Source organism: Drosophila kikkawai, chromosome 3L, assembly GCF_030179895.1.
Source record: "Drosophila kikkawai strain 14028-0561.14 chromosome 3L, DkikHiC1v2, whole genome shotgun sequence".
Classification (NCBI taxonomy): Eukaryota; Metazoa; Arthropoda; class Insecta; order Diptera; family Drosophilidae; genus Drosophila; species Drosophila kikkawai.
Window position 1 is genome coordinate 30,927,778 of NC_091730.1, and position 23,279 is coordinate 30,951,056.

The 23,279-nt window shown below is 39.9% G+C and overlaps 2 protein-coding genes across 6 annotated transcripts in view; one reads left to right on the plus strand and one right to left on the minus strand.

Annotated features, from left to right (window-relative positions):
• The window catches only part of Dbp80 (putative ATP-dependent RNA helicase Dbp80), a 170,741-nt gene that overhangs the window by 23,729 nt on the left and 123,733 nt on the right, over nucleotides 1-23,279 (plus strand). For all 4 annotated transcript variants that reach the window (XM_041776432.2, XM_041776431.2, XM_070284903.1 and 1 more), the window contains 2 exons: nucleotides 15,053-15,167; nucleotides 15,229-15,406. In XM_041776432.2, the coding sequence (XP_041632366.1) occupies nucleotides 15,053-15,167; nucleotides 15,229-15,406 (293 nt within the window). The remainder of the gene's footprint in view (nucleotides 1-15,052; nucleotides 15,168-15,228; nucleotides 15,407-23,279) is intronic.
• Nucleotides 3,558-17,843, minus strand: LOC138928265 (uncharacterized). Of its 2 annotated transcripts, none has more exons than XM_070284906.1 (5): nucleotides 17,221-17,843; nucleotides 16,654-17,152; nucleotides 16,276-16,592; nucleotides 3,865-4,143; nucleotides 3,558-3,814 (listed from the first exon to the last, which is right to left on the minus strand). In XM_070284906.1, exons 2-3 carry the CDS (start codon nucleotides 16,712-16,714, stop codon nucleotides 16,339-16,341), a joined length of 315 nt encoding a protein of 104 aa, XP_070141007.1. In that variant the 5' UTR covers nucleotides 16,715-17,152; nucleotides 17,221-17,843; the 3' UTR covers nucleotides 3,558-3,814; nucleotides 3,865-4,143; nucleotides 16,276-16,338. The 2 variants fall into 2 exon arrangements, with proteins under 2 accessions (XP_070141007.1, XP_070141006.1); XM_070284905.1 differs by having other exon boundaries at nucleotides 15,968-16,592.

Here is a 23,279-nt window from a genome sequence, read left to right on the forward strand (position 1 = left end):
AACGGAACACACGATGCAAAGAACGCATTCCACGGCGGACGCCATGTCAGTGCACATATAAAGATCAGACCAATTAAATTCAGATATTAAGATATCTAGCCTTTGAAAGTTTTCTTTACGAAAGCAGCGAACTTTAGTGGCTGAGCGACTCAGATCAGGTTTGGTCTTTAAGGGGGGACATCTGAGTAACTGGCCAAAAAAAAAACGATTTTCAAGAATTTTTTTTGGCCAAATGAAAAAAGCAAATCGAAAAATTTTAAAGTAGGTTTTATAATGTTATATGTGAAGTACAAAATACATTTTTTTGGAATAAATCGAAAACAAAATGGCGGCTGTGCAGCATTTCTTCGTAGGCCCTATTTTTTTGAAAGGGGTCCATGGCCGGAAACCTAACGTCCTTAATTTTTGATCTAGAACAAAAAATTAAATTTTGTTAGTTTCTGTATCTCAACCGCTATCGACACACGTAGGATTTTTTCGATATTTTGATTTTTAGCAAAATGGTGAGTGATTAATTAAAATGTTTAATTTTCATGAAAAAAAAAACGTCACAAAATTGTTGATAAAAAAAAAAGTAAGCAAAAAAAAAAAATATCTACGTGTGTCGATAGCCATAGGTATTTTGAATATACTGTCAAAATTTCAGATAGATCGGTTAAGATTTGTTCGAGTTAGGTTTCCGGCCAACTCAAAAAAAGTGGTTTTGAGAAAAACGCGTTTAAAGTTTTAAAATCGTATATATTTACATGAGAGGCATCGCCGCAGAATGGAAAATTTCGACACTTAGACACATTTGCCGGACTCTATCTTTTGGTATGTTATTTTTAAGACCCTAAAGAATTTAAGCAAAAAAAAAATTTTTCGATTTTTAAAAAAAGTAACTCAGATGTCCCCCCTTAAGACAGTCCCCAAATCGATGGTCACTTCGAAAGTAGGATGGTAAGGGTCTTCAGGAAGCGTCAATGGATCAACTCTTGTTTAGTTTACACCTACAGAATCGGAGACGAAACACAGATCTAGTAAGCGATTTAAAGAATTTAAGACATGGTTAACTTGGGACAAAGAAATGTCGAGCAAGCCATCGATGACGTTCCATCTGATGACCAACGAGCTCCAGGTATATTGAAGTCTTCTAGAGGTATTAGTTGGTACTATCTGAAAACATGTTGGAAACAGCCTGAATTGCCGAAAGGTGTTTCAAATAAATAGGCTCTTCAGCAGATGAGAATTACACCTACAGAATCGGAGACGAAACACAGATCTAGTAAGCGATTTAAAGAATTTAAGACATGGTTAACTTGGGACAAAGAAATGTCGAGCAAGCCATCGATGACGTTCCATCTGATGACCAACGAGCTCCAGGTATATTGAAGTCTTCTAGAGGTATTAGTTGGTACTATCTGAAAACATGTTGGAAACAGCCTGAATTGCCGAAAGGTGTTTCAAATAAATAGGCTCTTCAGCAGATGAGAATCAGAGAATCTCCGGCTTTAACCAGGTTTCGGTAAACACAATCACCTGGGATGCAAACGAAAAACAATCTAGTATTCTGATAGGAAAGTAGGAGGGAGGTATTTGGTTTTTTCGGCACTGCCGTGACGCCCGCAGTCACTGTGGTTTGTGCCGGCCGTGAAGGTCGTTTTTTCTTTATTTTTACCTGGTACTCCTTGACTACAGCGTGCTCGGGCCAGAAGTCACCAGAACAAATTGTGTCAAAAAGATCGAGGGAGACACTTATCTTAAACGATGGATGTCTCTGGGGTATGAGAAATTAAATTTTTCGACTTTCAAATTTTTGGCCTGTTTTTTGCTCAGTATATGAGCTAGTACATCTTCCGATGTGAGGTCAGGGGCAAGCCGAGATACAAATATTGTTTTTAATGGTGGAATAGCGGCGATGGTGTTTGGTAACGCAGCATTACCGACTTCAGCCAGTGGTCCGGCCCTGAGATTTGCTGAGATTTTTTTTTGAAGTTTGCTGTGTCAGAGATTGAGACACCGCAGCGGACTCAAATGATAAAACTGGCGGAGCTGCTGCCATTTCTATCCCGGCACATTCGATTGCCGAAACTTTAGCCGTTCCCGATCTTAACACCATTGGAGTTGGTGTCGGTGTTGGGGGCAGTGTGACAAATCTTTGGTTGCTGGGGTTCGCCCAGTTTTAGCCGACCAGCAGCCGATTTTTTGCGCTTTGGCGACTTACTTAACAGCTTCATCCCGTTAAATTGAGCGTCCAGCGCTGTGAACAGGTCACTCCCGGCAGGCATGCCAACAGTAACGTATACCATTCTTGGAAGAAATTACGTCAGCGATACGGCCCGTTAAGTCCAGACACTTAGCGTGTACAACCGCATCGCAAAGACAATAAAGGCTGGGCTGATCTGCCAAAACTTCTTTTTGGCAGCCTTTAATAGCGCAAACAATATTTGACACCATTTTACACAACCTTCAACCACGGTGCACAGATAAGCAGTACCGAAAAAAAACAAGAGAGAAAAAACGAAAGCTTGGAACCGCTTAAGTGCAGCTAGAAGCAAATAACCGGGACAGCACAAAGAGGGGACAAGGTGATTAATAAAAAATTTATATCAATTAAACAATTAGACACATGCACATGCACTCGTGTAGCAGAACGGCAAAACCCCGGTGGTTTTAAATGTCTAAAAAACACAAAAATTTTGGAGCGTAAAACAAAAACACGACCGTCCGCTATAAAAGCTTAGAATATAGTACGCCTTTATCTTATAGCTGCCATAGGAACATCGGAAAATTTGTAAAAAAAATTAAAACTTCGTTGTTTTTCAACGTATTTTTCATCTACTTTGAGATATGCGCTTTTGATATTATTTCAGATAAATAATTAAAATAATTAAATAATTAAAAATATATATATAAGAGAAAATATTTAAAAGTTGTATATAGCATAAATAAAAGGCACATATCTCAGAGTAGATGAAAATACGTTGAAAAACAACGAAGTTATAATTTTTTTCCTAAAAATGTATCGAACATTTGTATGGCAGCTATATGATATAGTCGTCCGATATAACATTGAAAGTATATAGAAGACTATATGCAAAGTTTCATTCAGATAGTTTTAAAACGGACGAACAGACGGACAGACGGACATGGCTAGATCGACTCGGTTGTTGATGCTGATCAAGAATATAGGGTCGGAAATGTCTCCTTCACTGCGTTGCAAACTTCTGAATTATAATACCCAGCAAGGGTATTAAAATGTAATAAAACTTTGTTTTGTGGGTCTTTCAGCATTTATATTTATAATGTTTATTATGTTAGATATTTAAATCTAAAATAGTTGTGTGCTTTGGTATATTTCATTTTTATTTTTTTTCTATTTATTTGACCAAATTGATTCTTAATGATCCAATTGCAAACTGCAAGGGTATAAAAACTTCGGGGTGCCGAAGTTAGCTTCCTTTTTTTTATAAATAATTATTTACCTTTCATATAACAATTGAAAAAAATAAATTATTCTAAACACTTTTAATAAAATAAAATAAATTAAATTTATTATTACAGAAGGTTTTTGATGAATATACATATGTGCCAAACATTTCTTATGTTAAAATTATAGATTTCATAGGATTACAGTTTGAGATAGAAAATATTATAGTAAGGCTTGAACATTCTCCGGCCGTGGAAAAATGTATTCTGAATTGGTAGCGGTGCCACCTTTCAGATCGTACGCCGGAACACTCCTTTGGCTGTCCGTATATCGACCATGCGAACCCTTTTGTCTTCTCCAACAATAGATTTGACGAAGGCTCCAATTGCCCAAAGTTCAGGTGGACTGTTGTATGTATGTTATACATTGGTATCTGGATAGATACGATAACTTACTATCATCCACTGCTGGTTCTAGAAGTGCCTTAAGAGTTGATACATTGCCCAGGGGTGATCGCCTCCCCGACGTTTGGATACTCGGAATGACCAGCAATTGGCCGAGAATTCAATATCGCTTCGGCCTCGACAGTAACAGTCTGCAGTCTTGATCAAAAGGTTCAGGAGCCCACCGAAATGTGGCGCTTTTGGAGAGATAAAGCAAAATTCGACTCCAGAACACATAGCTGAACGTCTCAGTTTGTCGCATTATCACAACAGATGCGACGAGAGCGGCCACTGCGAAAAACAAAACGCTTTAACGAAAGAATAAACGTATTAGTAGAATGGTCTGAGAGAAGCTCTAAGTGGACCGCCTTTGATGAAAACAAACGTAAATTCCCAAATACCTTTTGTATGGCACCTTCCTGCGGATTCAATACGACGTAAAAATTGGGCCACACAAATCAAGTTTCTTAGTGTTTAGGTACCCTCTTGCTCTCCCCCCCCTCGCTCTTCCGAATACTTCGATCGGCCACTGCCGATCTCCCGCTCTCGCTTTAGCGAAGTAAAGCGGGCGGGAGCCCGGTCTTTTGCGTAAGATAGAGTTAGTTCTGTGTGCAGGTATAGATATAACTCCCTTCGCGGGGTATGTTGGCTTCATGCCGTGTGTGTGTAGTGTGAGTGTGAGAGTTCTGGCAGGGCGCCGTGTGTGTAAGGTGGCTTCATGCCTTAACTCTATACTTATTCTACTATTTACATATATACAGCTGTGTTCACTGAAATAGCAGTGCCCACGACCTGCACGTTTAGATTGGAAAATACTGTTACAAACACTATTCATCATCGACCTAACTGTCATAGCGTGTGGACGTGTTTCATTTTTGTGCTCCTCAAAAAAAAAGTAAAAAAAAAAAAAAAAAAAAAAAAATTTTTTTTTTTTTTTTTATAAAAAATATTTTCGGTCTTCCGTTGAAAATTTGTTTTCCAAAATAGCGTCTTGTGAGTGTGTTTTGGGTCAACTTCGTGTACATCTGCCTCTCGCTTTGCGCTAGCGCAAGCGGGAGGGTTAATAATGGATAATTCTTTTAAACTTAAAGATATGCGTAAGATTTCCTCTGCAGGCCCGGGCGAAGCTCAAAGCGACTTGTCTACCTTCTTAGACAGATTGGTAGATTCCAATGCCACCAATAAAAGTTCTCCTGCTGAGGTGTCAAGCTCTTCGGAATCAGATTTTGACATTAAAGCAAATGTGGCTGCTGTTCAAAAAAAAATGAGGGATGCTTTAAACTGCCCTGTGAAAAAATTTAATGCTCTCTATGCCTCTCATTCTGAGATTGAAGCTAATCTTTCAGCTGAGAAACCAACCACCTCCCGTAAGGCAAGGGAGAAGGCTTCCCTCGTTAACGCTGCTACAAAGCAAGCAAGTAAGAAGAACCAGCTCCCGAGTAAGGCGCTGACTAAATTGGACGCAGCTCAAGCTCTGGATGTAATTAAGTCCTCAGCACTCCCTCTGTGGAGAGGAGCCGCTCCTGGGGGACTCATTCAAAACCCCCAGCCGAGCTGGCAAACTGTCCCGGGCAGGCCTTCCTTCAAGAGGCGTGCTCCTGGAGCTGATCTATTATCCAGGAAGTTGAAAATCAGTAAACCCCAGATGGCGAATCGGTTCTCCCCCCTTTCTTCGTCAGACCTCGCACTGGATATGGATTGTGAGGATGAGGACGTCGTTGTGGAGGAGACTTCCTCTATGGCTGAACAAGTGGCTGCTGCTGCTCAGCCCCCTGCTACCACCATCTACAAACCGAGGCCGATCACTGTTCCCAATGTGAATAACATTGTAGAAATGGAGAAGGTGCTCCTGCAGGAGATTGAGGAAGATGGTTTTGAGCTGCGCACTGCCCGCTCTGGAGACTTGCGCATATATGCCAAGGACTCCACCACCCACAGAGCCATTACCCGGCTCCTGTCTGCTAACAATGTCATCTACACGCATTTTTGCTTGAAAGAGGACAGGAGCTTCCGTTTAGTCCTCAAAAACCTGGCTGCTACTACACCGCAGAGCCTTATTATTCAGGAATTTACAAAATTGGGGCATACAGTTGTGAATCTCTACAACCCCCCGTCTAGAACAAGAAGCTCTGGAACTCAAGAAAAATCATCGGACCAGGCGAGGCAGAACTGCTGGTTTGTGGACCTTAAGCAGGCCCCTAATAATAAAGAAGCGCTATTGATTGCTAAGATTGGCAGGCAGAGGGTTACAGCTGAATTAAAAAGGGATAGCAACAGGCTGAAACAATGCTTTCGATGCTTCGGATTTAATCACACCAAGAACTATTGCCTTAAACCACCAGTCTGCGGAAGGTGTGGAGACAGTCACTGGACGGGCTCTGAGGCCTGTAAGGCAGTCATCGCAGCGGATCTCTGCTGTGCTAACTGCGGAGAAGGCCATGCGGCATATGACAAAAAATGCCGTATCTTTGCATCTTTGCTTAAGAGAGTCCTCCCCAGAGAGAATTTGCCATTTAACAACTCAGGGAGAGGTGCCCGCAGACGTGATACTGCAATACCGTCGGCAATGCTTCAACCAGGGTTGTCGTATGCCCAACGGACGAGAGCCCAGCAGCAACAACCAGCCGCGCATACGGCCGCCTTTGAACTTCCTCCTGGATTCAGGCAGGCAAGCTATAACCTGCAGGACGACTTCCCAGTGCTAGGAAGCCGAGGCAGGTCTCATAATACTACAGCGCCACCCAACCCAGACTCTGATTGGGACATGACGAGGATAGTGACCATGCTTACCAGCCTCAAGGCCACTGTGGACCAATTGGCTTCCTCCTTAGCTACGATATCTCTTGTTGTAAGAGAGCTGAAAAGAGGAATGCCAACTATCCATGGGGACCCTTAAAGTGGGTATATGGAATGCCAGAAGTCTCCTTGCTAATCGAGAGGAGCTTCTGGTGTACCTCTCAAGACATAGCATTGACATTATGCTTGTGTCTGAGACCTTCCTTAAACACGGAGTATTCTTCAACATTCCTGGGTACTTCCTCCATAGAGCTGACTTCCCTGGTGCTGTAACCAGAGGTGGAGCTGCGATTTTGGTCAGAAGTGGACTGACCTACTTTCAGCACAACCCGATACGCCTGGGATTGGCACAGATGGCGATGATCACTCTCAACTCGCCTTTTGGAGATCTGGATGTGGCAGCGGTCTACCTTCCCCCTCGCCCCACCTGGACATGTGATGGATTTGAGGCTCTGCTTAACCTTTGTGGAGATAAAGCCATCTTAGGAGGAGACTTCAACGCCAAGCACCGCAACTGGGGCAACTTCCGAGCTGACAGGCGAGGCACAATGCTGGTTGAGGCCCTGGATAACACGAACACACAAATCCTGGCCACTGGCAGACCTACGTGCTTTCCCTGCAACGGCAGAACCCCTTCTGCTCTGGATTTCGCCCTACTTAAAGGACTCCATGGACGTCGGCTGACTATTAATGAATCCTTTGAGCTTAGCTCGGATCATATCCCACTCATAGTCAACCTACACCTGCCAGGAAGCGCTTATGTGCCAAGAAGGACGCTCCTGCCCCCCGGATCTGACGTCAGGATGTTTAAAAGAACCTTGGAGGACTCAATACACCTGCATATGGAGATCAACACAGCCAATGACGTAGACGACGCCACCACCCTCCTGGACTCCAAAATCAAGGCTGCAGCAGAGCTCGCCGCGCCTCCGGAAGGAAACAGTCGCATGGTGCCCCGCGCTTCTCTGCCACCGGACATCAGGGCCTTGATTGACCTAAAACACAGGCTCCGGAGGGAATATGCAAGGACGCACGAAGCCAGGGTGTTGCGAGTGTACCGCAGGCTTGCTCACCGCGTCAGGAGGATGCTGCAACAGCTGCGACAGGAGCGCATGGACAGGGAGCTGGAGGAGGCTACACCAAACAAGGACACTGACTACGCGCTGTGGAAGCTTGCGGGCAAGAACAAGCGACAAGCTACCCCTAAGTTCCCTGTCAAAAAAGCTGACGGAAACTGGGCGAGGACACCTTTGGACCGAGCGGAAGCCTTCGCGGAAAGTCTCGAGGAACGCTTTACCCCGTTTGCCACATCCTCAAAGGACAGGACGGAAAAGGTCCGAGCATCTCTGGAGACACCACACCAAATGTCGCCTCCCATCGCACCGATCCTGCTCACGGAAGTGCAGGCCAGGATCAGGAAGCTGAAGAACCGGAAGTCGCCAGGAGCGGATGGCATTTCCAGTAGAGTTGCTAAACTCCTTCCGGTCAAGGCACTTCTCTTCCTGGTCCTAGTCTACAATGCCGCACTGCGACTTGGACACTTCCCGGCCTCATGGAAGAACGCAAACGTGGTGATGCTGCACAAGAAGGGGAAGCCCTGCAACGATGTGGCTAGTTACAGGCCAATCAGTCTCCTTCCCACGTTCGCTAAGGTGTTTGAGAGGTGTCTTCTGGATAGGATGCTGCGATTACCCCAGATCATTGAGGCAATACCGAAGCATCAATTCGGTTTCCTCAAAGGCCATGGCACCCCAGAACAGCTCCACCGAGTTGTTGACTTCATTGTCGAGGGGTTCCAAAGGAAGCAGTATGTTGTGGCTGCTTTCCTGGACATCCAGCAGGCCTTTGACAGGGTCTGGCATGAAGGACTCCTGTCCAAAATCAAGAAACTCCTGCCACCACAGCTATATGAGGTTATCTGTAGCTACCTCATGGACAGGAGCTTTCAAGTGGTCCAGGACGGAGTGGCCTCTACCACCAGGAGGATTCGAGCTGGAGTCCCACAAGGAAGCGTGCTGGGGCCCACGCTTTACAACCTCTTCGCCCACGACGCGCCGCTGCACCTAAGCTCAACGAGCACGTGTGCTGCCACGTACGCGGATGACACCGCAATACTGGCCAGGTCAAGCTGCATCTACAGTGCGACGGACAAACTCCAGTTGCTTCTAAAGAAGTTTGAAAACTGGGCTTGTAGATGGAATGTGGCCATCAACACTGATAAGTGTGCGGTGGTCATGTTCACCCTGCGGAGAGGCACTTGCCCTGGTGTCTTTCTGCACGGTCAGCTCCTGCCACAACTTGTGGAGCACACGTACCTGGGTTTGACGCTGGATAAGAAGCTGACATATGCGTCGCACATCAAGCAGGTCAGAGCCAAACTCCAAAACACGGCCAGGCGTATTAGCTGGCTTACTGGTCCGAAATCGAAGTTGAGCCTGGCATACAAGACCCGCTTATACCAGTCCCTGCTTGCTCCAATATGGAAGTATGGAGTGGCGGTTTATGGCACTGCAGCCAGAACCCACCTACAGAAAATACAGGCGTTCCAATCTCGGTTCCTGAGGCGCATCTCAGGCGCTGAGTGGTATCTTCGAAACCTCGACATAAGAAGAGAGCTACGCGTCCCTGCTGTGGGAGACGCCATTAATACCATTGCTGCCCGACACCGAGCCAGGCTGACTGGACATCCCAACCCGCTGGCCAGAGCGCTGCCTACTACGAGAGGAAGACGTCGACTGAAGAGGACCACTATCCGGGAGCTGCCAACCCGGCAAATAAACTGATTTAAATTGTATTGTTATTGTTCCTTTATCTCTACTACATGTTAATTGTTATTTGATACTAGTAGAATTGTTATTGTTGCAGCCAAGACTAAAGAAACCAATAAAACTTTTAAAAAAAAAAAAAAAAAAAAAAAAAAAAAAAAAAAAAAAAAAAAAAAACAAACACTATTTTCATAAAAAAAATGTTTCATAAAGGCTTAGTGTATTTAATTATTAACAATACCACAATCATTTAATTTAAGTAACATAAACCTTTTAGAAGATATAGCTAAAAACAACAAAAAAAGGTCTATATTACGCTGTTCATTGAAATAGCAGTCAAAAACTAAAATTCTTCGTAAATTTAAAAAAATCGTATATGAAACCTATTTCTTCTGAAATACTAATTGACTATGACCTAATATTTTGTTAAGTAGCCTTTAGAAGCTATTACAGCCTCATACCTGGGTGGCATGGAGTCCACCAAGCCTTAGCAAAGCTTAAGGGGAATATGGCAGCATTCCTCCTGCACAAATTGTCAAAGCTGCGGCTTAGAAGTCGGAAACTTCTATAATACGTAGCCCTTGATGTCCCCCATAAGTTTTCGATCGGATTTATATCCGGATACTGTGCAGGCCATGGCATTGCATCCACTTTTTCTTTAGGAACCCACTCCTTGGCCACCTTGCTGGTATGATTAGGGTCACTGTCCTGCTGAAATGTCCGAATTAATGGCATATTTTCCTCAGGATACGGATGCAAGACAGTTTTTAATATTTGGACATAAACATAATGGTCTATGATCCCATCGATCATATATACGGGACCTACAACGTTGTATGAAAAGTATACCCATACCATTATTTTTAAGCCACCGTGCTTTACTGTCTTCAGTGTATGGTTTGGGTGGTACTAAGTATTTGGAGGTCGCCGAACATATTGTCTTGTCCTATTCCACCAAATAAAACCAGTTTGGATTCATTTGTCCAATGGATATTACGCCATTTGAATAGTGGCAGTTCAAGTGGCTATTGGCGAACTCCAATCTGGCCTTGATATGCATTTAACCTAGCAGTGACATCTTCCATGGACTTCGCGAATCTAAAATTTTTTTTAATAAGTCCCCGACGAATAGTCACATAACTGATTCATATGCCAATTCCCTCTCTTATATCCCTAGAGGAAGCAAAAGGACTAGCTTTGCTAAAGCGAAGTACGCGTCGAGCCTCTAAAATTGTAGTTTTGCGAATTCCACCTCGGTTTTTTTTGGGTTCGATTCATAGTTTATGGGATTATAAACTATTTTAAAAGAACAATATGAAGGACTTGGAGTTTCTTTATATGTTTTGCCCTTTTTCTAGGCTAAATAATCTCATCCCTTTCTCTCATGGATCAGTGAGGTCCTGCACCCACTAAAATATTTTTTTTCGTTGTAAAGGTGTATTATCGTATAAACTATATTAACGACCTTAATTAAACTCATTTTTCACAAGATAAAAAGAAATTTCGGCAAGAAATTTATAAACTGCTGTATGTGTGAAAAATACCAATAAATCATAAAAATAGAGCAAATCTAACGGAATTTTTTCTCGATTCTTATCTTTATGTTCCCTTTTACAAAAAAAAGTTCAATAGATCAACTAACAAAAAGGAATATGCAAAAAAAACGTAAGTTTTTCCTCTGTCGCACTGCTATTTCATCGAACACAGCTGTATATAGGAAAAATTGTCGGCCATCACAAAACTGTTCGAAAATGTCATTACTCCTCATTTGCAGCACCTTTGTAGGTCATTATTTCTCTATGTCAACATGGTTTTATTTAAAGAAGATCAATTACAACCAATCTTTTCGAGCTCACTTCCTTCATTATAAAGGGCTACCGAAATAACTTCCAGATAAATGTAATCTATACTGATTTCAGTAAAGCATTCGACTCTGTTAACCATTCTCTTCTTGTTCGAAAACTCGATTTAAGGGGGTATCCTGAATTAGGAGGCCAAAAATTAGTTGTTTTTCGCGATTTTTTTTGAAGGTAAAGAAACGACCAAGCTTCTTGCAATTTTTGGTATATTTTTATACATATTTAAAGTGCTTAAATAAATAAATAAAAAAAAGAAAATATTTTAAAATGGCGGACCTATAAGTAGTTCACTGAAGCGCCTCGTCACAGCAGTCCCTAATTGGCGGGAAATGTGCAGCTCGTAATTTTTGTCTGAAACAAAAAATTCAAAAAAATTTTCAATTTTTATAAGTGCATTTTCTATTTGAACTAAGAAAAAACGGAGAAAATCGTGAAATCGGAACTTTTATTCAGGTTTAAAAAAAAATGAATTTTTCGGGATAAAATATTGACTTTAACATGCTGTAAAAAATATAAAAAAGTGGTTTTCAACAACCGTTTCATTTAGAAGAGAATTTAATTCTAAAGAGAATAAGCCTTTATTCGTTTCAATCGGTCAATAAGTTTTTTTGTTCGTAAAAATGAAAAGTGGAGAAAACGCGCTTCAAAGTTCGCCCAAGCGCTCGCAAACCTGCTCGGCGCTCCTTTGCTTTCATCTCTATCTTCGAAAATACTTCGAATTGGCTTCTGAAATTTTTGTGGTATATATATATCGATTTAAGCAATAAAAAAAAAAAATCGATTTTTTTGACCTTGTAATTCAGGATACCCCCTTAATGAGATTTCCGATTGATCTTCTTAATTGGATCTCATGTTATCTAAATGACAGGACGTAAAAGATTATCTTTAAAAATGTTCTTAGGGTTACATCTGGCGTCCCGCAAGGGAGTCATTTGGGTCCCCTATTGTTTACATTATTTATCAACGATCTGCTCAAAGTTTTGACCAACTCCAGACTACTTCTGCAACATAAGCTGCAGTTTCTAGCTGCAGCCCGGGCTTGGAAGGCACTTGAATAGAGAGACTGCAGAGCTTGGTGGAATGAGCGGCTACTGTCTCATTGAGACCGGAAACTCGGGTCTGAAGTAGCTTGAATGGTGGGTTGATTTGATTGCACAACCTTTCCGTAATGAAGGTTGCCTTGGAACCAGAGTCGATCAAGGCTCGCGCTTGGAAACTGCGCCCTAGATGGCAAAGCTTTAGGGAAACCATATAAACTAGGAGGCAATCCCACGCCTTGATTTGAATAGAGGACATCTCTAAGGCTGTCAAGCAACTTTGGACGGTGCCTTGCAGCTCTTTTAGAGCGACTTCAGACTTTGAGGGACAGCCTGAATGTTGAATAGAATTTTCAACTGGCTGTTGACCAATAGTCGCCGGTTCTCGAAGCGGCCGTTTATTTTAATTTTACATAAGTATAGACAAAATAAAATTTTAAAATATAGTTGTACAACAATTTAAAATATGCTACGAAATTATTAAAATTTAACTTGTTCTAAGTATTATTGAAGACTATTTTAATTTATTTTAAAATCTCTTAAAAGGGGCGTTACGAAAGGCGTGGTCCAATAAACAAAAAAATTTTTTGGAAATTCAATTACAATTAAATGTTGAAAGTTTTAATCGTCTCTAAAATATTCAAAGAATTAGACTTCATGCCTAAAAATAAAAGACCATTTGCCCAAAGCTTTAAGGGGGTCTTCTCATTCAAAAGCCGTTTTTTGGACCCTTTTTAAAAAAATTCTTATTTGAAAACGCAACGAATAATTGAAAACTTTTTTATTTATTGTATTAAAAAATGTTCAAAGTAAATAAAAAAATTTTTTTTACCTCGATACGAGGGTTGTTCAAAGAGTAATAAAACTTCAAACTTGGTGGTGGAAAAAAAAGGTATCGTCCTGGCGGCCACGATTCAGGGTCTCCAGAGCGTCCGAAATGAAAAATAAAAACGGGCTTATAATAAGAATAGATGTCATTTTCGGGTGACGGAACAGATTTTTTTTTTAAATTTTTTTAAACAAAATGGCGGCCATTCAAAAAAAAATTTCGATTTCGGCCTTTTTTTTATTTGTAGTTTAGTGTAAAAAAAAAAATATAAAAAAAAATATACAAAAATTTGTTCCGTCACCCGAGAATGGTGACAATTCTGCGTTGATTCCACTTTGTTTCATGAAAATCGGTTCAGTTGAATTGGAGATATCATGGCCGCCAGTTCGAAAAACGTGGCTTCGAGATAAACGCGTTTAAAGTTTGAAAAAAGCCCATTTTGCGAAGACCTTGCTTCACAAAAAAGGCTGTATCTTCTAAAGTATTTCGAATTTCTAAAAATCCTTTTGGGGACATATACAGACCATCCCAAGCTATGAATAAATGCAAAAAAAAATCGAAAAAAAAAAGTTGCCCAATGAGAAGACCCCCTTAAGGAAGCGGAACGGAAGGCGTGGTCAAACTGCAATAAAAGGCATATCTGAAAAGTTTCAAGCCTCTATTTTCAAAATTAGAATTTATGCCAAAAAGAAATCGATTTTTGGCCCATAGTGCAATGTACAAATAAAAACTTTAGACATACACACATACCAGGTGTGTTAGTTGAAGTTTGCCGGTTTTTTCGATAAAGAAAACACTCAATTTTCAAGAGAATGTGAAAAATTTGTTATTTAAAGTATTGACCATTGGCTTCTACACATTTCGCCTATCTTTCAGGCAAATTATGGATACCATTCTAAAACAACTTTTTTTCTTACGAGGCAAACCATTCGACGAGCCATTTTTCGACTTCTTCAAAATTGGCGAAGTGCTGCTCTGCCAGTGAGTGTCCCATCGATGCAAAAAGGTGATAGTCGGACAGGGCGAGGTCTGGAGAGTACAGCGGGGGCGATAATATTTCCCAATCAAGTCCTTTCAGTGTGTCCTTCGTCAGTTTAGCGGTATGAGTCGGCGCGTTGTCATGTTGCAAGATAACTTTGCCATGTTTTCGGGCCCATTCGGCCGTTTTTCGATCAACGCATTATTCAAATTGATAATTTGTCGTCGGTAGCGATACTTTTTAACAATTTGACCAAGGTTTTAATAACTCGAATTTCACGACAACACATGGGTCCCGCAAATTCGATTTACTTGGAACAAAACTCGACATACTCACTGAGGTAAAAAAGTATGATGTTTTTATTTTGACGGAATGCGACTTGTGTATTTCTTTAGGTTAATGTCAACAGAAAAAAATGACACATATTCCGAATGATACAAATGTATATAGTACTGCTAGCGGCATCAACAGTAAAACCGGCAAACTTCAACTAACACCCCTGGTATATATATGTACGTATGCATGCCCATGTATAATATATTTTCTGCCTCCATAATATTTGTACGCCCTTACAACTACAGTCCAGTTACCGGGGTTCCACTGTACAACATATATTTTCTGCCTCCAATATAGAAACAAAAATTAATACAAATTCAAATAAATAACTTTAAAAAAAATCGAAAACCCAATACTAATCCACATAAGGGTGCGAAAGTGTTTTTGTTTTCTCGACTCTTCGACTAGCAACCGCAGCGGCCTGGTTGTTTTTCCATTGTTGTTGTTTTCGCTTACATATGTATGCATTCCCGCCTACTACGTAACGACCTTCCAGTCTACATGACTGTTATTTATCCCGATCTTACTAATCTCTTAGTTCTTGTCTAATAGTAAAGTTAATATAATTAAATAATAATTAAATATTATATTTTTTTAAGGTTTTGTGTTTATCTCCAACGTATGAATTAGCCATACAGACGGGGGAAGTAGCGGCCCGGATGGGACAGTTTTGTCCAGAAATAAAACTTCGATTTGCTGTTCGCGGAGAAGAAGGTTTTTCCTTTAATTTTATCTAACATTCAATGGTTCAACACATAAAATTGTTTACTTTCAGTTGACCGCAATAAAAAAATAACGGAACATATTCTTATTGGAACGCCAGGAAAAATGTTAGATTGGGGATTAAAATTCCGTCTTTTTAAAATGGACAAAGTATCGGTTTTTGTATTAGATGAAGCGGATGTTATGATAGCCACACAAGGCCATCACGATCAATGTATAAGAATTCACAAGTACGTATATCTTTAATGTTTTATATAGTTGTTGTTTTGTTTTGCCCTTTAACCGTTATCTTTTTGCCTTTGGGTATAGTTGTGGATGCTCAATAATAAACTGAAAATGCGAGACCATTTTACCTAATTCTTGCGTTTTTCAAGGTACTCAAGTTTTTTATCCTTTTGTTAACGGAGCGGAGGGGACTTTGATGCCTGGCAGATCATAAACTATTGCCTGTTAGCTAGATAGACTGAGCGGGTGCATTGTGAAAATGAACAATTTCTGTAATGTTGTTTACGGTGTGTTATTGGTAGACATATACGGAAATTATGATAAACTAGTGGACCCGGCGAACTTTATCTCGCCCCAACTTCGACTGATTAAAACAAATTAAATTGAGACGTTCCGTTTCTACTTTGACGTACATGTCGAAACAGTACTGTTGAAACATCATCAATCGATACGCATAAAAATTCATAGAGCTGACCTTATTCCTATCTTCTCCTAAAAATTTTAGGCTAAAATTTGAATTCAAAATTAGTTGAGAATCAAAAAGAAGTGATGACTTTTAAACAAACCTGTCGTTGGATGGTCAAATTTTTTTGACTTGAAATCTGTGGAGAGCGATCTGATAAACAATATTTTTTGTTTTGTTATCCGGTGTAAAAATAAATAATGATGACGGCTTTCCCACACGCGAACAGGCTACGTATAGCTGGCCATGTGAAAAATATGGATATTCTAGATTTATCCCGCAGACTTCCAACGATTGGCCTTGCGATTTATTGATGGTCATCGCAAATGCCAATCGAACTGGGAACTGAATCGTCTTGAATTGGAATGGAAGATCTGTTGGAATAATAGGAATTCGTGGGATAAGAACTACCTCTCCTTTAAATTTGCCCTTGCATATGGCGCGGACTTCCAACATAAGTAGCTGGGAGATTGGTCAAACAACCGATGTTGGCCGCGTGTCCTTCAGTAGCGATAGCGTCACGCAAGTGAATGTACTCGTCTGACCGAACTTCGACTGATTAAAACGAATGAAATTGAGACGTTCCGTTATTACATTGACGTACATGTCGACACAGTACTGTTGAAACAAACGGTGGTATCTTAACAGATGATTGTCAACATCTAGTCGAATCATCAATCGATACGCATCAAAATTCATAGAGTTGACCTTCTTATTCGTTTCTTCTCCTAGAATTTGAATTCAAACTTAGTTGTAGAATCAAAAAGAAGTGATGACTTGTAAACAAACCTGTCGTTGGATTGACCATCTTTATGTTGAAGTGATACCCATCTTCTCCACGACAGAACATTAACGGATATTGAAGAGCATCATGTGACCGATGAGTCTCATAAACTCGGTGCACTTGGCCATTATCCCGACGGTTAAAAACAATATCGCGTTATTCCACATTCTCGCCAACAATCACCACTGCGTGTTCATTGATAGTGGGAGCGTTAAATTGTCTTGCATGGCTACCAGTGGGTCTTTTGTCAGCGCTGATAATGATTTTGTGTTCGTCATAATGCATTATATCCAATCCAGTTTTGAACAATCTGACCAATTCATTATGCTCATAGAGAAGATTTTGCAATTGTTCGATAATTTCACGTTAAGTTTCAGTAAAAATTGCACAGCGGTGATTTAGTTCAACTGCCGAATCACCAATGAAATAGATCTGAAGGAATTTAAGATCTTTGTTTTGTGGTGATAACAAAGCGCCCGCTCGGTGGTGAATTTGCCCATGAATCTGAATGTTGGAATGCAATTTCGAAAAAATGTGAGTTGTTAATTTTGATAATAAAGAGACGCCATTACCTTATAACTTGGATTGTAGCCTGATCGATGAAAAACCTCGACTCCAAATGACGTAATTGGAAAGCATCCGTTATATTTTTGTGCAAGCTTTAGGAAACTGTTTGATTGGGCTGAATTTCTATATAGTAGCGAATACAATGGCCCTGGTGGATGAGCCAAAACGGGCAATTTAATTTTGCCACCTGCACAGCATAAGCCGGGGGTTTCCAACCGAAACTTCAGTGCATTGCAATCCTAGACAATGAACCAATAACAACGCAGGTAAGATCCTTGTAGGATGTTTCAGGATTGTATGCGAATGCAGCACGATTCAAGTTTTCATTTGCGGCTCGTCTTTCTCTATTATTATGTCGGGCTTGAGGTGATCTTTGTGGAGCGAGAAGCTGTGACATTTGGGCACGTATCGATGCATTTATTTCTGTACGTTCCTCTTGCGTCCGACTATTACGGGAATTCTGAATACTTATTGCATTGCGTGAACGCCGTCCAAGTCTTGATCGTCTAACAGCAGGCATTACTTACAATTGGTAATGCTTCGTTAGCTCGATTTGTTTGTTTAAATATTTTTTTACTGAGTTCATTGATACACAATTTCAACGCAGCTATGATCTTTGTAGGGTGTTTCAGAATTTTACATACAACAGTGTGTCCATCTGTTGAGCCGCTAGCGACTTTTCCGGAAGGACTTCCCAAAATTTTCTTACCTTCTTACCTTCTTCTGACAATTACAAACAACTGAAAAAAATTTGAGCCAAATCGGCCCAGCCATTAGTAACATTTTTTGTCTCCATTTTTATATATATAGATATTCCCGAATACATATAAATATTTCCGCGGCTAAACAGGAATATTTAATTTTCTTATGGTTCCAACAGTTAGTTGGCTGAAAAGTAAATCTTCTTTATATTCATTAATTTTGTTTAATGGCTTGTTTTAAACCAAATGGAAAGCAGATATTATTACAATGATATTAGCTTAGTGCCAACCGTGCATGCGTATAACATTTACATAACTTTGCTATTTCTTAAAATAGACAGATTACGAAACAATTTTTTCTAGTTCGATTTTAAAAAACCATTTTTAATTTTACCAAAGTATTATACGACTCAAGTTTCTTCGACAGATTTTTAATTAAATTGAATCGATTAAATTGTAAACTGCAAGGGTATACAATCTTTTGGTTACCTAAGTTTGTAAATTTATTGATTGATTTAACTAATTACTTAATTGATTGAAAGTTTGTATTTCTATACCCTTGCAGGGTATTATAATTTCAGTCAGAAGTTTGCAACGCAGTGAAGGAGACCTTTCCGACCCTATAAAGTATATATATTCTTGATCAGCATTAACAGCCGAGTCGATCTAGCCATGTCCGTCTGTGCGTCCGTCCGTCTGTGCGTTTCTACGCAAACTAATCCCTCAGTTTAAAGCAATCTGAGTGAAACTTTGCATAAAGTCGTCTATATACTCTCACTCATCACATCGGACGACTATATCATATACATAGCTGCCATACAAATGATCGACCAATTTTTAGAAAATTATAAAAACGATTTAGTATTTAAACAAAAACAAATTTGAGGGCTTTTTTTCATTCCGCAGCTTATTTCGTGCACTTCGTTTGATTCAACTTATTTTTATTAATTTAATATAAACAATTTTATGTGACCTCTTATCTTATTCTGAATACCTTTCAGATGATGTTTCAATTGAAATAACTAGTTTTTTTTGGGTTTCTAGATCAATTTTGATCAATTCCTCTAAGGCACTACTTTTTTGATCATTTTGGTCAAACATTTTAATTTTTGGGATGGCTAGTCCAATATTTGCCAAAAATTTTAAATAATGATTATGTCTGGGTAACATGATGTTGTTTTTTTGTCGTTAGGACCGTTTTGTGTGAAAGTTTCCGAATGTCCGATAAGTAGTAGGGGCCGCTGCACTAATAGTTCTGCAAACTATCCCGTATGACCACGTTTTCTACATTTTGAAAGAAGTTAACCTTTTATATTGAAGGGAACATATTGGTATCCAAGATCCTGCTAAAAAAAATTCCTACTCTACAAGAAGCCATTTAGGCCCAAATAAGACACGATCGCCGCCTTGCTTCAGAGTAGCTTGCAAGTGTTTGGTTTATTAGCTCAATATTGGGTCTCCGCCAATAATTTTGACTGTCATCAGGATTAAATTAGTTAAACTTTTACTCCCTGGTAAAGATAAAAACATTCCAAAGGAAAATCGGCCGAATTATAAGCTCCTATGAAAAATTTTGAAGTTGCTACTGTGCTGGTTTCCTTATAAATGACTCTTTTCATACTACTAGAGCATTAAAGATATATTTGTGCAACAAGAGGCGCATTAAATCGGCACTACACTTGTTCCTTATTTCGTGCTCTACCTATATAACTAATTTGACAGACGTTTGTTAATGATTTCCCTTTATTTTTGGTCCATATAATGAATCTAATGTTCACTGAAAAGTGTATTCGGCGCATTACGGCCCTTATGTTTGGCCCAATCTTCACGGACAAACGATTAATTTATGTTTTTATATATGTGCGATTTAAGAATAACATTTTAGTAGTATCACGGTGATTTTTTTCCTGTCTTAAATTGAAAGAGAACTAATTATCGTATTTTAATAGATATTCGCGATCCTATTTTACTTATTTCCCCATAGCTTCATATTTTAATGTGATCAGGCCAAGAAACTTTTAAAATATACAAAAGCTACCAATACCAAAGCCAAATTAAAAAAAAAATTAAAAATTAAGCCAAAAATTCATTGTTTCTTACATTTTAACTAGCTGCACGAAATAAGCTGCGGCGTGGAAAAAGGTCATAAATTTGTTTTTTTTTAATATTATTGTTTGTTCTTATTAATGGGGAAGATATATTTTTTTTAATTAAAAATGTAGGATATCTGATTCAAAACACTGCATTTAAATTTTTTCGATATCTCTAATGGTATAGCAGCAGTGACGATTTTGACTTTAGTTTCTTGACTGCACGAAATAAGCTGCGATCCACTGTATACTTTATAGGGTCGGAAACGTCTCCTTTACTGCGTTGCAAACTTCTGACTGAAATTATAATTCCCTGCAAGGGTATAAAAATTATAAATTATAATTATAAATTATATATATGTCGGGGAACGAATAGTCTCCTCAGCCATCGTTGAGCTAGTTAGTTCCGTTCGTCTTCGCCGTCTCCAAGAGAATGTGTATCACGCCACTTTTCCTTTTTACCCTTTCACCTTTTTCTAACTTTCACTCAAACGACAATCCTAGGCAATGTCTACCTGTCTCTCTCTCTCTTGCGACAGACGAACGGACCTCACTCAGTAACAGACTGTCTTCTGTCCTTGTCCTGTTACATGCTCAACTGCCTGCGCGCCCGCGACACCTGTCAAGCTAACAGGACTCAAATATCAGAGAATGCCGAATTATTCTGTTGCCATGACAACAAGCATTCCAGGGCTCATTCCTTAGCATGACTAAGACGTTTTTCACTTACACAACTTACTCGCCGACATATATCAGTTATATAACTTTTGAGATATGGGCATTTTGTATTATTTCAGATATTCTGCTTTAATTTTATGAAAATCAGACGACTATATCTTATAGCTGCCATAGAAACGATCGGTAGATGTAGAGAAAATACATAGCTGAGAATGTAAAAGGTGATTCTTAATGATCCAATTGCAATCTGCAAGGCTATACAAACTTCGGCGTGCCAAAGTTAGCTTCCTTTCGTGTTGTATGTAAAATATTATTTCAATTCCATACATATCGGCGAAAGCTTTGCTCTTAGTCGGACGTGTTCCCCTTCGCTCTACCACTAACCATACAACATATAGACTGGTCATTTCATACAACGAAAATGGAACCAAAAATTTCTTAGCGACAGGCCCCAGAGACTTCGTGTGCGTCCGAAGCGACAGGCCCCGTAGCTTCGTGTGCGCTCTGGTTTTTCGCTCTCTCATTCTTATGCTCGCACACTGGTTGCAAGAGTTCAGTCGCAGAGTGGCGCATATTCAGAAGGCTGCTCTGCGCTTGAGCTCTTCTTTATATGTATGCGTGTTCATGCATTCACGTACACGGGTGCATGTGTGCGATCAATATTTGGTCTTTTGCTACTTTTCGCGCTAGGTACCCTAACAATATGGGTACTATTGGGTTAATAATAAAAATAAGAATGTTACATGTTATAATATATTTCTTACTTTTGCACCAATAAATCATTTAAAAAAAATTTATAATAATAATATATTTCTTAATGTTTCAGCATACATTTCATATATGTTTACAAATTCAAATCACCCGCACTGCAATATGCCCTGTTCCTATCTCAGTAGATGAATTTTTATTCATTCGAATACATATGTATGACGACGATCCAGCATCGGAGTCCTCAACTGGACTTTCGGCGAAACGTTTCCTGGCGCGTGGCATGATTCCTCAAATTTTCAACCAATCTGCTTGCCACTCAAAAACGCTGTGTCATTCATTTTCAACTCCTTTTTACCTTGCAACACACACGCAGGTGTGGTGAGTTCTCAGAAAACAATATCCGTCTCTTTCATACCCACGCCCAGGCTACGTTGGCAAAACAGTGTATGCCTCGCACGAAAGAACAGAGAAGCAATAATAAATTAAACAAGTGTGTACCCACAAAAATCGTTATAATTTGAATTAACAAAATAATCTGCGACACGGCCTTCCTGACATATCTCACGTCCTCGTGAGTCTATAACATAACGGTTTTACAAATTCATTCTCTTATCTTCATTCAAGTTCAAGCGGGTTTCGCATAATACCTTCTTTTTCATTACATTTTCTTAGATCATTTCAGAATCAGAATCGAAAAAAATTATTTCAAAGTTTTCTCCTAGACTTCTTATTTCTTACTTTTAAACAACTTATGCCATGAGATCCGGATTACCACCAACTTAAGTCCAAACAATTCATTCGTTTTCAAACATCATGCCAACCACAAGCACACAGTCATCCACAAGATAAACTGGCCAGTCAATTATTGAGTTAGTTTAGCCCACAGCTTATATCCTGACAAACCGGCCATCTGAAATAGCTCGCAATTTAGTCCACAGGCCGGCCAAATAACCATTGATCGAACGTTACCAAAATTTCAGCCTTCCTGCAACAAATGGCGAACCACATAACTCGGGCACCCACCTGCACAGAAAGTTCTGAAACCTGGAACTTATTCGAGCGTGTCATGACACGTCTTCATTCTACTTCAAAATCACAGCCCTCACTGGCTTGATCTGTGGCACCTTTATCACCACCTTCATCATTCAATTCCGTGGTCTCTTCATCACCACCTTCATCATTCCGTGGTCTCTCCATCACCACCTTCATCATCCAATTCCGTGGTCTCTTCATCACCACCATCAATTCCTTCATCCAATTCCGTGGTAATCCCCTTCTCAGGCATACGTCTCAATCATTATTATTTAATTCCTCAAGTCTATACCGATTTCCTAATATTTCTGTTACTTAAAACGGTTCTCTTCCTAATTTTTTTTTTTTTTCATTAAACATAAGCGCGCTTGATGTAATTTGTTACGCCGATGCCCCTACTCAAAATTTCGCAACCAATCGGAGCGTCGTACTTGATATGAACTACGTAGAACTACGTAAAATAAGACTTCAAAAGAACGCTCACAAATCAAAACATTGTTGTTGTTGTTTATTGTTTTTAATAATCTCGAGAACACAGTCTCTTCGATGAGCGGACACCCGGAGTCGAAGTAAAATTGGAACGACTCACCAAACTGCAGCAACGTTCCTATGGGTCAAGTACGGTGCATCTGTTCACATCTTTGATTGTATTGCTCGTGACCAGTGAACGCTTCTGACGATCCGGGCATACCGTAGAAACATGTCCAGATTTTCCACATTTATAACAGATCACGGATGATAGATCTTTTGCTCCTTTATATCCAGATTGTTGATTACGGGGCTGCTCCAAATGAGTTGTCTCTTTGTTAAAGCGACATTCCGCCTTCTTGTGGCCGGGTTTGCCACAGTTGT

Bases quoted from the DNA above. Each gene is read 5' to 3' on its own strand.
- LOC138928265 (XM_070284906.1), bottom strand. From the start codon at position 16,714: ATGTTCTGTCGTGGAGAAGATGGGTATCACTTCAACATAAAGATGGTC. The intron at 16,593-16,653 runs GTTTGTTTACAA...TTCAAATTCTAG, and splicing joins GATGGTCAATCCAACGACAG to GAGAAGAAACGAATAAGAAG.